The sequence below is a fragment of the Amblyraja radiata genome, chromosome 3 (assembly GCF_010909765.2).
Source record: "Amblyraja radiata isolate CabotCenter1 chromosome 3, sAmbRad1.1.pri, whole genome shotgun sequence".
Classification (NCBI taxonomy): Eukaryota; Metazoa; Chordata; class Chondrichthyes; order Rajiformes; family Rajidae; genus Amblyraja; species Amblyraja radiata.
The window spans coordinates 105746449-105761405 of NC_045958.1; the positions used below are offsets into that span (position 1 = coordinate 105746449).

At 44.1% G+C, this 14957-nt stretch overlaps 1 protein-coding gene across 3 annotated transcripts in view; it reads left to right on the forward strand.

The window, feature by feature from the left end:
* The first annotated feature begins 1618 nt into the window (after window positions 1–1618).
* The window catches only part of ccdc152 (coiled-coil domain containing 152), a 74820-nt gene continuing 61481 nt past the window's right edge, over window positions 1619–14957 (forward strand). Inside the window, exons 1-2 of one of the 3 annotated variants that reach the window (XM_033018513.1) lie at window positions 1619–1742; window positions 10134–10224. In XM_033018513.1, the coding sequence (XP_032874404.1) occupies window positions 10147–10224 (78 nt within the window). In that variant the 5' untranslated portion in view covers window positions 1619–1742; window positions 10134–10146. The remainder of the gene's footprint in view (window positions 1743–10133; window positions 10225–14957) is intronic. The other 2 variants (XM_033018515.1, XM_033018514.1) reach the window with 2 other exon arrangements.

The window sequence follows — 14957 nt, forward strand, 5'->3', positions numbered from 1 at the left end:
GATACAAGCCCTGCCGCTCCATTCTATCAACGTATGACAGTCCCGCCATCCTGGGAATTAACCTCGTGAACCTACACCGCACTCCCTCAATAGCAAGAATGGCCTTCCTCCAATTTAAAGGAAGGACATCCACCACAGCGGGTTTCCCACATTCCTCACTGTGATGGAAGGCAATAAAGTCCAATCTTCTTCCTTGGGGCGGTCGAAGCTCCCCCATCAGGGCAATCGAAGCCCTCGCGTCGGGGCGATCAAAGCTCCCGCGTTGGGGCGGTCGAAGCTCCTGCGGCTTGGAGCTCCCGAAGTCAGTCTCTAACCAGGGACCACGAGCTCCCCGATGTTAAGCTCCATGATCATATAGACTCTGGGAATTACACACACACTCACGCATTTTGGGTGGCACGGAGGCACAGGCCATTGTTAGCTGTGGTAGGACTAGGATATGAGAGGGGTGGAGAGAGAGGGGATGCAAGGGTTACTTGAACTTGAGATCAATTTAGCTTGGCCCAAAGGTCCATGTTGTATTGTGTTGGTGCACAACTTGAGAGGGAAGGTCTGATCATCACTCATATTCCACCTCAATACATTTTTGACATGTATTTAGCTTAGTTTAGAGATGCAGAATGGAAACAAGGCTATCGGCCCTATGAGTCCACACTGAGTTCCTTATTGACCCACTTTCTCATCCTCTCCCAACATGCGAGGGGCAATTTACCTGCAAACCCACACCTCTTTAGGATGTGGGAGAAAACCCACCAGGTTACAAGGAGAACATGCAAGCTCCACACAGACGGCACACTTGATCAGGACCGAACCCAGCCCTCCGGTGCAGTGAGGAAGCAGTGCTGTGTGGCAGCGGATCTACCAGCTGCGCCACTCTCCCACCCGAATTTCAAAACGACATCATCGGATATAGATGCTTCTGGTCAGATATGAAGACGCAAATAATGGAGTTTGCTTGGTAGGGCAGCAGCACTGATGGGGAGGGTCAGTGATTGCAGTGACAGTGGCTGGGAACAGTAGGGGCGGGGCTGGGAAAAGTGGGGGGCGGGGCTGGGAGAGGGGCGGGGCTTGATGAGGTGGTGGGGCCGGGAACAGAGGGGGCGGGGCTGGACACTGGGGGCGGGTCTTGGTGCGGGGGCGGGGCTGGAATGTTCGGGGCTGGGGGGGTCTGGGAACAGTGGGGGGGCGGGGCTTGGAGAGGGGCGGGGCTTGGTGCGGGGATGGGGCTGGGAACAGAGGGGCTGGGGAGGGGGCGGGGCTTGGTGCGGGGGCGGGGCTTGGATGGTCGGGGCTGGTGGGGGTCTGGGAACAGTGGGGGCGGGACTGGGAGAGGGGCGGGGCTTGGTGAGTGGGATGAGGCTGGAAACTGGGGGGCGGGGCTGGGATGGTCGGGGCTGGAGGGGTCTGGGAACAGTGGGGGGCGGGGCTGGGAGAGGGGCGGGGCTTGGTGAGGGGCGGGGCTGGACACTGGGGGCGGGGCTGGTCACTGGGGGGCGGGGCTAGTGCGGGGGTTGGGGGGGGGTCTGGGAACAGTGGGGGCGTGGCTGGGAACAGTAGGGGCGGGGCTGGGAAAAGTGGGGGGCGGGGCTGGGAGAGGGGGCGGGGACAGTGGGGGCAGCGCTGAGCCCAGGGACGGTCCACCTGCGCCCTGGACCCGGGGGTGACACTCCCCCCCCGCAATGGCCGGTGGGGCATCCCAACTGTTGCCCGGCCGCGGTGGGAAAGGAATCGTCGACGCGACGGTGAGAAACACCTGGCATTATATACATGGTTTATATAGACTGGGCATATACATGGTTTATATAGACTGTGGGCATTATATACATGGTTTATATAGACTGGGGGCATTATATACATGGTTTATATAGACTGGGCATATACATGGTTTATATAGACTGGGGGCATTATATACATGGTTTATATAGACTGGGGGCATTATATACATGGTTTATATAGACTGGGCATTATATACATGGTTTATATAGACTGGGGGCATTATATACATGGTTTATATAGACTGGGGCATTATATACATGGTGTATATAGACTGGGCATTATATACATGGTTTATATAGACTGTGGGCATTATATACATGGTGTATATAGACTGGGCATTATATACATGGTTTATATAGACGGGGCATTATATACATGGTTTATATAGACTGGGCATTATATACATGGTTTATATAGACTGGAGGCATTATAAACATGGTTTATATAGACTGGGCATTATATACATGGTTTATATAGACTGGGCATTATATACATGGTTTATATAGACTGGGCATTATATACATGGTTTATATAGACGGCATTATATACATGGTTTATATAGACTGTGGGCATTATATAACCATATAATAACCATATAACAATTACAGCACGGAAACAGGCCATCTCGACCCCTCTAGTCCGTGCCGAACACATAGTCTCCCCTAGTCCCATATACCTGCGCTCAGACCATAACCCTCCATTCCTTTCCCATCCATATAACTATCCAATTTATTTTTAAATGATAAAAACGAACCTGCCTCCACCACCTTCACTGGAAGCTCATTCCACACAGCTACCACTCTCTGAGTAAAGAAGTTCCCCCTCATGTTACCCCTAAACTTCAGTCCCTTAATTCTCAAGTCATGTCCCCTTGTTTGAATCTTCCCTACTCTCAGTGGGAAAAGCTTTTCCACATCAACTCTGTCTATCCCTCTCATCATTTTAAAAACCTCTATCAAGTCCCCCCTTAACCTTCTGCGCTCCAAAGAATAAAGCCCTAACTTGTTCAACCTTTCTCTGTAACTTAGTTGCTGAAACCCAGGCAACATTCTAGTAAATCTCCTCTGTACTCTTTCTATTTTATTGACATCCTTCCTATAATTAGGCGACCAAAATTGTACACCATACTCCAGAATTGGCCTCACCAATGCCTTGTACAATTTTAACATTACATCCCAACTTCTATACTCAATGCTCTGATTTATAAAGGCCAGCACACCAAAAGCTTTCTTTACCACCCTATCTACATGAGATTCCACTTTCATGGAACTGTGCACAGTTATTCCCAGATCCCTCTGTTCACCTACATTCTTCAATTCCCTACCATTTACCATGTACGTCCTATTTTGATTTGTCCTGCCAAGATGTAGCACCTCACACTTATCAGCATTAAACTCCATCTGCCATCTTTCAGCCCACTCTTCCAACTGGCATAAATCTCTCTGTAGACTTTGAAACTCTTCTTCATTACCCGCAACCCCACCTATCTTAGTATCATCTGCATACTTACTAATCCAATTTACCACACCATCGTCCAGATCATTGATGTACATGACAAACAACAGTGGACCCAACACAGATCCCTGTGGCACCCCACTCGTCACTGGCCTCCAACCTGACAAACAACCATCCACCATTACTCTCTGGCATCTCCCATTCAGCCACTGTTGAATCCATCTTGCTACTCCACCATTAATACCCAACCATTGAACCTTCTTAACCAACCTTCCATGAGGAACCTTGTCAAAGGCCTTACTGAAGTCCATATACACAACATCCACTGCTTTACCCTCATCAATTTCCCGAGTAACATCTTCAAAAAATTCAAGAAGATTAGTTAAACATGACCTTCCAGGCACAAATCCATGTTGACTGTTCCTAATCAGACCCTGTTTATCCAGATGCTTATATATATTATCTCTAAGTATTCTTTCCATTAATTTGCCCACCACTGACGTCAAACTAATAGGTCTATAATTGCTAGGTTTACTCTTAGACCCCTTTTTAAACAATGGAACAACATGCGCAGTACGCCAATCCTCCGGCACTATTCCCGTTTCTAATGACATTTGAAATATTTCTGCCATAGCCCCTGCTATTTCTACATGGTGTATATAGACTGGGCATTATATACATGGTTTATATAGACTGGGCATTATATACATGGTTTATATAGACTGGGGGTATTATATACATGGTTTATATAGACTGGGCATTATATACATGGTTTATATAGACTGGGCATTATATACATGGTTTATATAGACTGGGCATTATATACATGGTTTATATAGACTGGGGGCATTATATACATGGTTTATATAGACTGGGCATTATATACATGGTTTATATAGACTGGGCATTATATACATGGTTTATATAGACTGGGGGCATTATATACATGGTTTATATAGACTGGGCATTATATACATGGTTTATATAGACTGGGGGCATTATATACATGGTTTATATAGACGGGCATTATATACCTGGTTTATATAGACTGGCGATTATATACATGGTTTATATAGACTGGGGGCATTATATACATGGTTTATATAGACTGGGGGCATTATATACATGGTTTATATAGATGGGGCATTATATACATGGTTTATATAGACTGGGGGCATTATATACATGGTTTATATAGACTGGGGGCATTATATACATGGTTTATATAGACTGGGGGCATTATATACATGGTTTATATAGACTGGGGCATTATATACATGGTTTATATAGACTGGCAATTATATACATGGTTTATATAGACTGGGGGCATTATATACATGGTTTATATAGAATGGGGGCATTATATACATGGTTTATATAGACTGGGGGCATTATATACATGGTTTATATAGACTGGGGGCATTATATACATGGTTTATATAGACTGGGGGAATTATATACATGGTTTATATAGACTGGGCATTATATACATGGTTTATATAGACTGGGAATTATATACATGGTTTATATAGACTGGGCATAATATACATGGTTTATATAGACTGGGGGCATTATATACATGGTTTATATAGACTGGGCATTATATACATGGTTTATATAGACTGTGGGCATTATATACATGGTTTATATAGACTGGGGGCATTATATACATGGTTTATATAGACTGTGGGCATTATATACATGGTTTATATAGACTGGGCATTATATACATGGTTTATATAGACTGGGCATTATATACATGGTTTATATAGACTGGGCATTATATACATGGTTTATATAGACTGGGCATTATATACATGGTGTATATAGACTGGGCATTATATACATGGTTTATATAGACTGGGCATTATATACATGGTTTATATAGACTGGGGGTATTATATACATGGTTTATATAGACTGGGCATTATATACATGGTTTATATAGACTGGGCATTATATACATGGTTTATATAGACTGGGCATTATATACATGGTTTATATAGACTGGGGGCATTATATACATGGTTTATATAGACTGGGCATTATATACATGGTCTATATAGACTGGGCATTATATACACGGTTTATATAGACTGGGGGCATTATATACATGGTTTATATAGACGATATATATAGTTTATATAAGGTAGATAAAAGTGCTGGAGAAACTCAGCGGGTGCAGCAGCATCTATGGAGCGAAGGATATAGGAGGCAATGTTTCGGGCCGAAACCCTTCTTCAGACTGATGTAGGGTGGGGAGAAGAAAGGAAAAATGAAGAGGAGGAGCCAGAGGGCTGAGGGAGAGCTGAAAAGGGGAGGAGACAGCAAGGGCTACTGGAAATTGGAGAATTCAATGTTTATGCCGCTGGGGAGCAGACTGCCCAAGCGGAATATGAGGTGCTGCTCCTCCAATTTCCGTTGGTGCTCACTCTGGCCATGGAGGAGGCCCAGGACAGAGAGGTCGGATTCGGAATGGGAGGGGTAGTTGAAGTGCTGAGCCACCGGGAGATCAGGTTGGTTAAAGCGGACCGAGCGGAGGTGTTCGGCGAAACGATCGCCAAGCCCGCGCTTGGTCTCACCGATGTAGATCAGCTGACATCTAGAGTAGCAGATGCAATAGATGAGGTTGGAGGAGATGCAGGTGAACCTCTGTCGCACCTGGAACAACTGCTTGGGTCCTTGAATGGAGTCGAGGGGGAAGGTAAAGCGACAAGTGTAGCATCTCTTGCGGTTGCAAGGGAAAGTGCCCGGGAATGGGGTGGTGCGGGAGGGAAGGGAAAAATTGACCAGGGAGTTACGGAGGGAGCAATCTTTGCGGAAAGCAGACAGGGGGGGAGATGTAGGTAAAAAACGGGATGAGGTCCTACAAGGTGAATTTAGGGAGCTAGGAGATAAACTTAAAAGTAGGACCTCAAAGGTAATAATCTCTGGATTACTACCAGTGCCACGTGCTAGTCAGAGTAGAAATAGGATATTGCAGATGAATAAGTGGCTTGAAAAATGGTGCAAGGGGGAGAGATTCAAATTTCTAGGGCATTGGAACCAGTTCTGGGGGAGGTGGGACCAGTACAAACAGGACAGTGCACCTGGGCTGGAATGGAACCAATGTCCTTGGGGGAGTGTTCAAGAAGGAACTGCAGATGCTGGAAGATCGAAGGTACACAAAAATGCTGGAGAAACTGCGGGTGCAGCAGCATCTATGGAGCGAAGGAAATAGGTGACGTTTCGGGCCGAAACCCTTCTTGGGGCAGTGTTTGCTAGTGCTGTCGGGGAGGATTTAAACTAATGTGGCAGGGGGATGGGAGCATGAGCAGAGAGACAGAGGGGTGTAAAATTAGGGTAGAAGCAATAGGTAGCAAGATGAAAAGTAAAAGAGGCAGGCAGACAAATGCTGGGCAAAAATCAAAAAGGCCACTTTTCAACATAATTGTATTGAGTGTTGTAAAAACAAGCTTGAAGGCTTTGTGTCTCAATGCAAGGAGCATTCGTAATAAGGTGGATGAGTTGAATGTGCAGATAGTTATTAATGAATATGATATAGTTGGGATCACAGAGACATGGCTCCAGGGTGACCAAGGCTGGGAGCTGAACATCCAGAGATATTCAATATTCAGGAGGGATAGACAGAAAGGAAATGCAGGTGGGGTAGCGTTGCTGGTTAGAGATTAACGCAATAGAAAGGAAGGACATTAGCTTGGAGGATGTGGAATCGATATGGGCAGAGCTGCGAAACACTAAGGGGCAGAAAACGCTAGTGGGAGTTGTGTACAGGCCACCTAACAGTAGTAGTGGAGTTGGGGATGGCATCAAACAGGAAATTAGAAATGCGTGCAACAAAGGTAAAACAGTTATAATGGGTGACTTCAAACTACATATAGATTGGGTGATTCAAATTGGCACGGGTGCTGAGGAAGAGGATTTCTTGGAATGTATATGGGATAGTTTTCTAAACCAACATGTAGAGGAACCAATGAGAGAGCAAGCTATTCTAGACTGGGTATTGAGTAATGAGGAAGGGTTAGTTAGCAGTCTTGTTGTGCATGGCCCCTTGGGCAAGAGTGACCATAATAAGGTTGAGTTCTTCATTAGGATGGAGAGTGACATTGTTAATTCAGAAACAAGGGTTATGAACTTAAAGAAAGGTGACTTTGAGGGTATGAGACGTGAATTGGCCAAGATAGACTGGCAATTGATTCTTAAAGGGTTGACGGTGGATATGCAATGGAAGGCATTTAAAGACAGCACGGATGAACTACAACAATTGTTCATCCCAGTTTGGCAAAATAATAAATCAGGGAAGGTAGTGCATCCGTGGATAACAAGGGAAATCAGGGATAGTATCAAAACAAAAGATGAAGCATACAAATTAGCCAGAAAAAGCAGCCTACCAGAGGACTGGGTGAAATTCAGTCCAGCAGAGGAGGACAAAGGGCTTAATTAGGAAAGGGAAAATAAATTATGAAAGAAAACTGGCAGGGAACATAAAAACTGACTGCAAAAGCTTTTATAGATATGTGAAGAGAAAAAGATTAGTTAAACAAATGTAGGTCCCTTGCAATCAGAAACAGGTGAATTGATCATGGGGAACAAGGACATGGCAGACCAATTGAATAACTACTTTGGTTCTGTCTTCACTAAGGAAGACATAAATAATCTGCCGGAAATAGCAGGGGACCGGCGGTCAAATGAGACGGAGGAACTGAGTGAAATCCAGGTTAGTCGGAAAGTGGTGTTAGGTAAATTGAATGGATTAAAGGCCGATAAATCCCCAAATCCACAGGAAGTAGCCCCAGAAATAGTAGATGCATTAGTGATAATTTTTCAAAACTCTATAGATTCTGTAGTAGTTCCTGAGGATTGGAGGGTAGCTAATGTACCCCACTTTTTTAAAAAGAAGGGAGAGAGAAAATGGGGAATTACAGACCAGTTAGTCTAACATTGGTAGTGGGGAAAATGCTAGAGTCAGTTATTAAAGATGGGATAGCAGCACATTTGGAAATTGGTGAAATCATTGGACAAAGTCAGCATGGATTTATGAAAGGTAAATCATGTCTGACGAATCTTATAGAATTTTTCGAGGATGTAACTAGTAGAGTGGATAAGGGAGAACCAGTGGATGTGTTATATCTGGACTTTCAGAAGGCTTTCGACAAGGTCCCACATAAGAGATTAGTATGCAAACTTAAAGCAGACGGTATTGGGGGTTCAGTATTGATGTGGATAGAGAACTGGCTGGCAGACAGGAAGCAAAGAGTAGGAGTAAACAGGTCCTTTTCAGAATGGCAGGCAGTGACTAGTGGGGTACTGCAAGGCTCAGTGCTGGGACCCCAGCTATTTATATTAATGATTTGGACGAGGGAATTGAATGCAACATCTCTAAGTTTGCGGATGACACGAAGCTGGGGGGCAGTGTTAGCTGTGAGGAGGATGCTAGGAGGCTGCAAGGTGACTTGAATAGGTTGGGTGAGTGGGAAAATGCATGGCAGATGCAGTATAATGTGGATAAATGTGAGGTTATCCACTTTGGTGGCAAGAAAAAGAAAGTAGACTATTATCTGAATGGTGGCCGATTAGGAAAAGGGGAGATGCAACGAGGCCTGGGTGTCATGGTACACCAGTCATTGAAAGTAGGCATGCAGGTGCAGCAGGCAGTGAAGAAAGCGAATGGTATGTTAGCATTCATAGCAAAAGGATTTGAGTATAGGAGCAGGGAGGTTCTACTGCAGTTGTACAGGGCCTTGGTGAGACCACACCTGGAGTATTGTGTAGTTTTGGTCTTCTAATCTGAGGTAAGACATGCTTGCCATAGAGGGAGTACAGAGAAGGTTCACCAGACTGATTCCTGGGATGCAGGACTTTCATATGAAGAAAGACTGGATAGAATCGGCTTGTACTCGCTAGAATTTAGAAGATTGAGGGGGGATCTTATAGAAACTTACAAAATTCTTAAAGGTTGGACAGGCTAGATGCAGGAAGATTGTTCCCGATGTTGGGGAAGTCCAGAACAAGGGGTCACAGTTTAAGGATAAGGGGGAAGTCTTTTAGGACCGAGATGAGAAAAACATTTTTCACCCAGTTGCTTCCAGTACCTCATGCTAGTGAGAACAGGACCAGTGAGATAGGGGATTTGAATGTGTGGTTGAGGAGCTGTGCAGGGAGCAAGGATTTAGATTTATAGACCACTGGGATCTCTTCTGGGGTGGGGGTGCCTGTGCAAAAGGGACAGAGGGGGACCGACATTCTGGCAGGCAGGTTTGCTAGGGCTGCACGTGTGGGTTTATACTAAATAGTTGGGGGGGTTGACAAATTGGGAGTATAAAGATGTAGTTGAAGGGGAAATGGCTGCAGGAAAAATTACAAAAGATTCTCGAGTTAATGGGAAGGAAAGCTTGAGAATGGACAACAGAGTAAGGTCAGCGCCAATTGCGAGGGGGGAAGTGAATACGGAGGTCAAAGTACTGTCTATGAATGCGCGAAGTATAAGGAATAAAGTGGACGAGCTTGAAGCTCAGTTAGAAACTGGCAAGTATGATGTTGTGGGAATTTCTGAAACATGGCAGCAAGAGGGCCAGGGCTGGGAACTGAATATTCAAGGGTATACCTCCTATCGAAAAGACAGACAGGTGGGCAGAGGAGGTGGGGTTACCCTGTTGGTGAGGAATGAAATTCAGTCCCTTGCAAGGGGTGACATTGAAACAGGATTATTTATTTGCCTCTATATTCCACAAATACGGACACATTCTGAAAAAATATCTCAACACACAACTTTTTTTCCAATTCAGGATTTATTTAAATACAGAAACAGATTTCAATGTTTTAAGAAAAGAAACAAATTCAAAAACTAACAAGATATTTTGGAAAACTGAGCAATAATATCCCATTTTGTTTAAAAAAAATAGCAACAAAAAGAAAATGGAGGACAAGATGAAGAAGGTAACACACACAGCAAATCTGGACAAATTGGTTGAAGACTTTGTCCTTTTGGAACAGGTATGTGAATTGGGATGGTTAGATGATGCACATGAGCAGCTAGGCAACAAGGTGTATGCCAGAATTAGCAGCGGCTTCAGGTTGTAACTTTTCCCAAAGTGCAAAGATAGATGAAACTATTTTTAAAAACATATAGAAAATTATGAGTCTAATTGGATATGGATAAACGCTAGGGGATTAACATGGAAGCATCTTGTGAGAATGTAAAACTCTGTTTTTAAATTAAAATAGTAAGATTAAACGAGAACTTACCAGTTTGAAGTTTGATCTGTATTTTATGAGGAGTTACGATGAGGGATTACGTGATGACCCCGTCCAGCACGCATGCGCGACATACTTCAAAGCAGCGGTGTGGAATCACAGATACAACAGAATAATTGAAATAAACATAGTAAAGATAAAGAGAACTAAGATACCAGTTGATCTCTATAATTGAGGGTGGGAGCGGAGAGCACGTAATCCGTCATCGTAACTCCTCATAAAATACAGATTAAACTTCAAACTGGTAAGATCTCGTTTAATCTTACTATTTTACTTCGGAGTCACGTGAGTGACTACGTGAAGATTTTAAAGCTCTGTGATTTCAAACCGTGTAACAGTCCATACTTCACTCGCTGCCGAAGTCATCCAAGGGAGGAAATATGTTATCGTAATCAAACATGAATCTGTTTGTAAAACAATAATGGTATTATTTGAAAATAATAACAAAGAAATTAATGCTCCCCCGGCCTTAAATTATATATTTTTTGCAGTGTCTAAAATTCTCTCTGCAAATGAAACAGGTTTTATTAATGGCTTGTTGTTGAATGTTTGAAAAGTTCTTTCCATGGACCACCCCGGTGTTACCAGGGTAGGTCCAATGGCACGTCCATTCTGTTAGCCGCCGACGTGGATGCTGCCCTGGTGGAGTGAGATGTGTAAATATCGGTATCCACTCCAACAGCTCCCAATAACTGTTTGAGTCATCTAGAGATGGTTTGACTCGGTACCCGACCATGTGGCTTTTTTGTGGCTGACCCATCGTGCTTTTTGTCTCCCGTGGGAATTTTAGGTTGTGTTGATATTTTGTAGAAGGTGAGTCATGACACATAACGGGGGTCAGGTGGGTACGCCCGGAATTCCATAATGAGTCCTGAAGTTCCTGGTCTACTCTGTTTTACCAGCTCCTGAATGGTGAATGTTATTTGGTCTGATGTTACGACCATATTGTCCAGTCTGAGTAGGTAAAAGGACTGGACCCTTATGCTGAGACTAAGCCATCAGCATGGCCGTATACAGGGTAGCTGTTTCCAGAGTGAGGGATCTCGCTGGTGGCCATCCCTTAGGCATGTCAGGACAATGCTGACATCCCAGATCTTGGTATACCTAGGTCTAGGGGGTTTTGAATTGAAGGTACCTCTCATTAATTTGGCCACCAGTGGATGAGACCCTATGGCCTGTTTCCCTGGTGCCTGTCTTAGATAGGCTGACAATGCACTTCTAGCACATTTGATAGTGCTATAGCTCAGACCTTCATCGTGGTGAAGGCTGGCCAGGAACTCCGGTACATAGATATGGTGGTTGATTAGTAGGTTGTCTCTGTTCTCGAGCAGTATGTTCCCCATTTTCTTATACTGGAGAGATATTATTTCTTGGTGAAAAGTCAGTGAGATGCTGTTATCGTGTCCGTGGTCCTATTTGACAATCCCAGGTCCATCAAAAGGTCTTTTTGGAATCTGCAACCCAGTAGGCTTATTCTGTCGTGGCATGGGTGACTTTTGCCTGATACAGGGTGGAACAGTAGATCTGGTCCGCTGGGAATGGTCATGGGTTTCAATTACCCTGTCAAGGACCACTGGGAACCTTGTGGTAGACCAGTCGGGTACTACCAAAAAGCCCGAAGCAAAGTTTATCTGTATTTTGCGTAGTACCTGACTGATGAGTCAGAAAAGGGGGGAAAAACATAGAGATTAGTTCCCCCCAGTTTAGCGAGAATGTATCCATCGCCGCTGCCTCAAGGTCTGGTTCCCAAGCGACATACATTGGTACGTGGTGATTCAGTCGGGATGCAAAGAAATCGATATCTGGCATTCCATATTGCTTTGTAATTTCAGCAAATACTTTGGGGTTTAACATGTCTGTCACTGTATTTAGCTTACCTGGTAGGTAAGTTGCTGATAGCCAAATATGTTTGTCGACACACCATTACCAGATTATGTTGATCAAATTATCACATGATATCGATTTTATCCCGCCCATGTGATTAATATAGGCCACCACTGTGGTATTGTCAATTTGTAAACGAACATGCAAATGGTGCACTTTTGAACAATATGCTTTTAACCCATAGAACGCACCCAACATTTCCGAATAGTTTTTATGTCCAGTGTCTGTAGTAGTGATGATTCTAGATTAGTCCATCTACCACCTGTTCTGAATATGGGTTATTGATAAATGATGGGACTGGAACTATGCCAAATGTTCTCTTTCCATCATTATAAATCTGAAAATAGGCAATTTCATGGTTCAGTCAAAGTGACCTGCATGTTGTTTAAAACGCTAGCACCTTTGCTCTAATGCAAAGGTCCAAGCTAGGTAGCTGGTAATGCTGCTACTAATTTCCCAATTACTCTTGCCACTTGTCGAATGGTTGGTCGATTGTTAACCATTAATTTGTTACAGGTTTGTGCCAATTCTGCTGACTTTTCTTTTGGCAACGTTATAGACATATGGACTGAGTTAATTGTGAATACCAGATAGTCCATAGTTGTGGGTGGTGTCAACGTAGATTTATCTGGATGTATGACAAAGCCCAAGGTTAAATATGTTTTTAGTAGCTAATGCTGCTGAATTAGCTAATTCCATGGTTTTGTCTATTATTAAAATATCATCGCGATATGCCATGACAATACATTTCCTTAATAGTGTCAGGGCTGGTTTTAATATCTTGGTAAACAGTTTTGGCTCATGTTAGACCATTAGTCAATAATTTGTACTGCCATAGTTACCCCATCCAGGTAAATTTTTAGGTATCTACGATGATCTTTATGAATGGGTACTGAATACTATGCATCTTTTAAGTCGATGCCTGCCATAAAGTATCCTTAGGAAATCCATTGTTTGGCAGTTACAAATGTTTTCCATTAAAGTGTGTATACCTGACGAAAGTATTCAATGTGGTTAAGTCAATGATGATAATAATAATAATAATAATAAATTTTATTTATTGGGCGCCTTTCAGACATCTCAAGGACACCTTACATAGATTAACAGGAATATAAACATATAATCAGAATAAAATAAATAATAAAGACATCACAGAAACACAAATTAAAAACAGAATTCAGTCCAAAAACAAAAAATCAAAAACACAATGTGAAGAGAGAGCAGCGGCAGCTAAAACGCGCCAGCGTCCACTCTCCCTTCACGACATTCACTATCTTTTTTGGTTTTAGTAAATTTAATACGAATTCCAAAGGTTCATGTTTAGATTTCTCTATGATCCCTTTGTACGTAACTTCTCCAGTTCAGCTTGTCCCTCATGTTTTCTTTTTAGTGAGAGGGTAAAACCCCTTTGGGGTGCATGCTGAACTGGTGGCAAGTTTTCTTGAATGAATTCAATTTTTATCCTTGAATACTTTTTGGTATATAACTACCAAGTGTGATAGTTCTTCATGCTTCCAAAAACAGGTGTAGTCTCCCCCCCGTTAGCACAATCCCCACCTGAACCAGACCCACCTACCTCCACTGTTGTTTGGTGGTGTGTTCATTTCTTCGGTTTCTGGTTCCTTGTCTGTCGGGGTGGTGCTGTTGGGAGGTGGCACATTTTCCATGGGGCCCGCTCTGGGCCCTGTCCCGAAAGACTTCCGGGGATGGTATGCGGGCCCCGAGCTTTCACCAGTACCATGAAGTAGACGCCTACTGGTGGATGCGTAGAGGTACTGCCGTCTGGGTTTGCGTGATTTGCTCGTTCCAGGTCTTGCCCTCATGAGGCCAAATGCCTTGGATTCTTCGTCCAGATGTTTTGGCTTGTTTTGGTAATTCTTTGCTAGATAGCAGGATCTGTGGTTCTGAGGCCAGCCTTCTACACAGTCCTGCAAATTTTTGGGGTTGAGGGCAGGTCTTATGACCTCCTTCCGGAGGTTGTTAATCACATACTGTGTTGCACAGTAGAGCCAGGGTGTTTTGTCATGTCAACCCTGTCCATGGAATGATCATATGAAGTGATAGCCGACGTCAGGGGTATCAACATTTTTTGCAATTTAAGTTTTGGGGTTTTGATACCCTGCTCAATGTACCCCCAGTAATATCAGGCACATTGAGCAAATGCAATTTTGGGGAGGCGTGATAAGGTCCAACGCCTCATTGACTACCTGTCTTGGAGAGGTTTAAAGGACAGGTGGTAAGCTGGCCGCCAGTTTAGGCTGTAACGGCCGTCCCGCTTGTGGTGTTGCCACGTAGCGGTTCACCACTCCCAGCAGCTCTTCCTGGTCCTGTACCTCAAGCATACTCCTGGTTTCTTCAGCCAGTGACCCCTGTTCTTGACCAGCCCAGTCCTGGTCGCCAACGCTCCCCTCTGTTGAGGGAGATGCGATGGCCAGTGCTTGTTAGTGCACTGGAGCGGGAGTTTTTGTGCTCCCTTGGCGAGCTTGCCCCATCTCCCGGAGCAAGTCTCGCTGGAGCTTTTGCTCCATGAGCCTTTCCATAAGGCTTGAAACGGTCACCTTTTGCCGCTCTCGTGCCGGGCTCGTCTG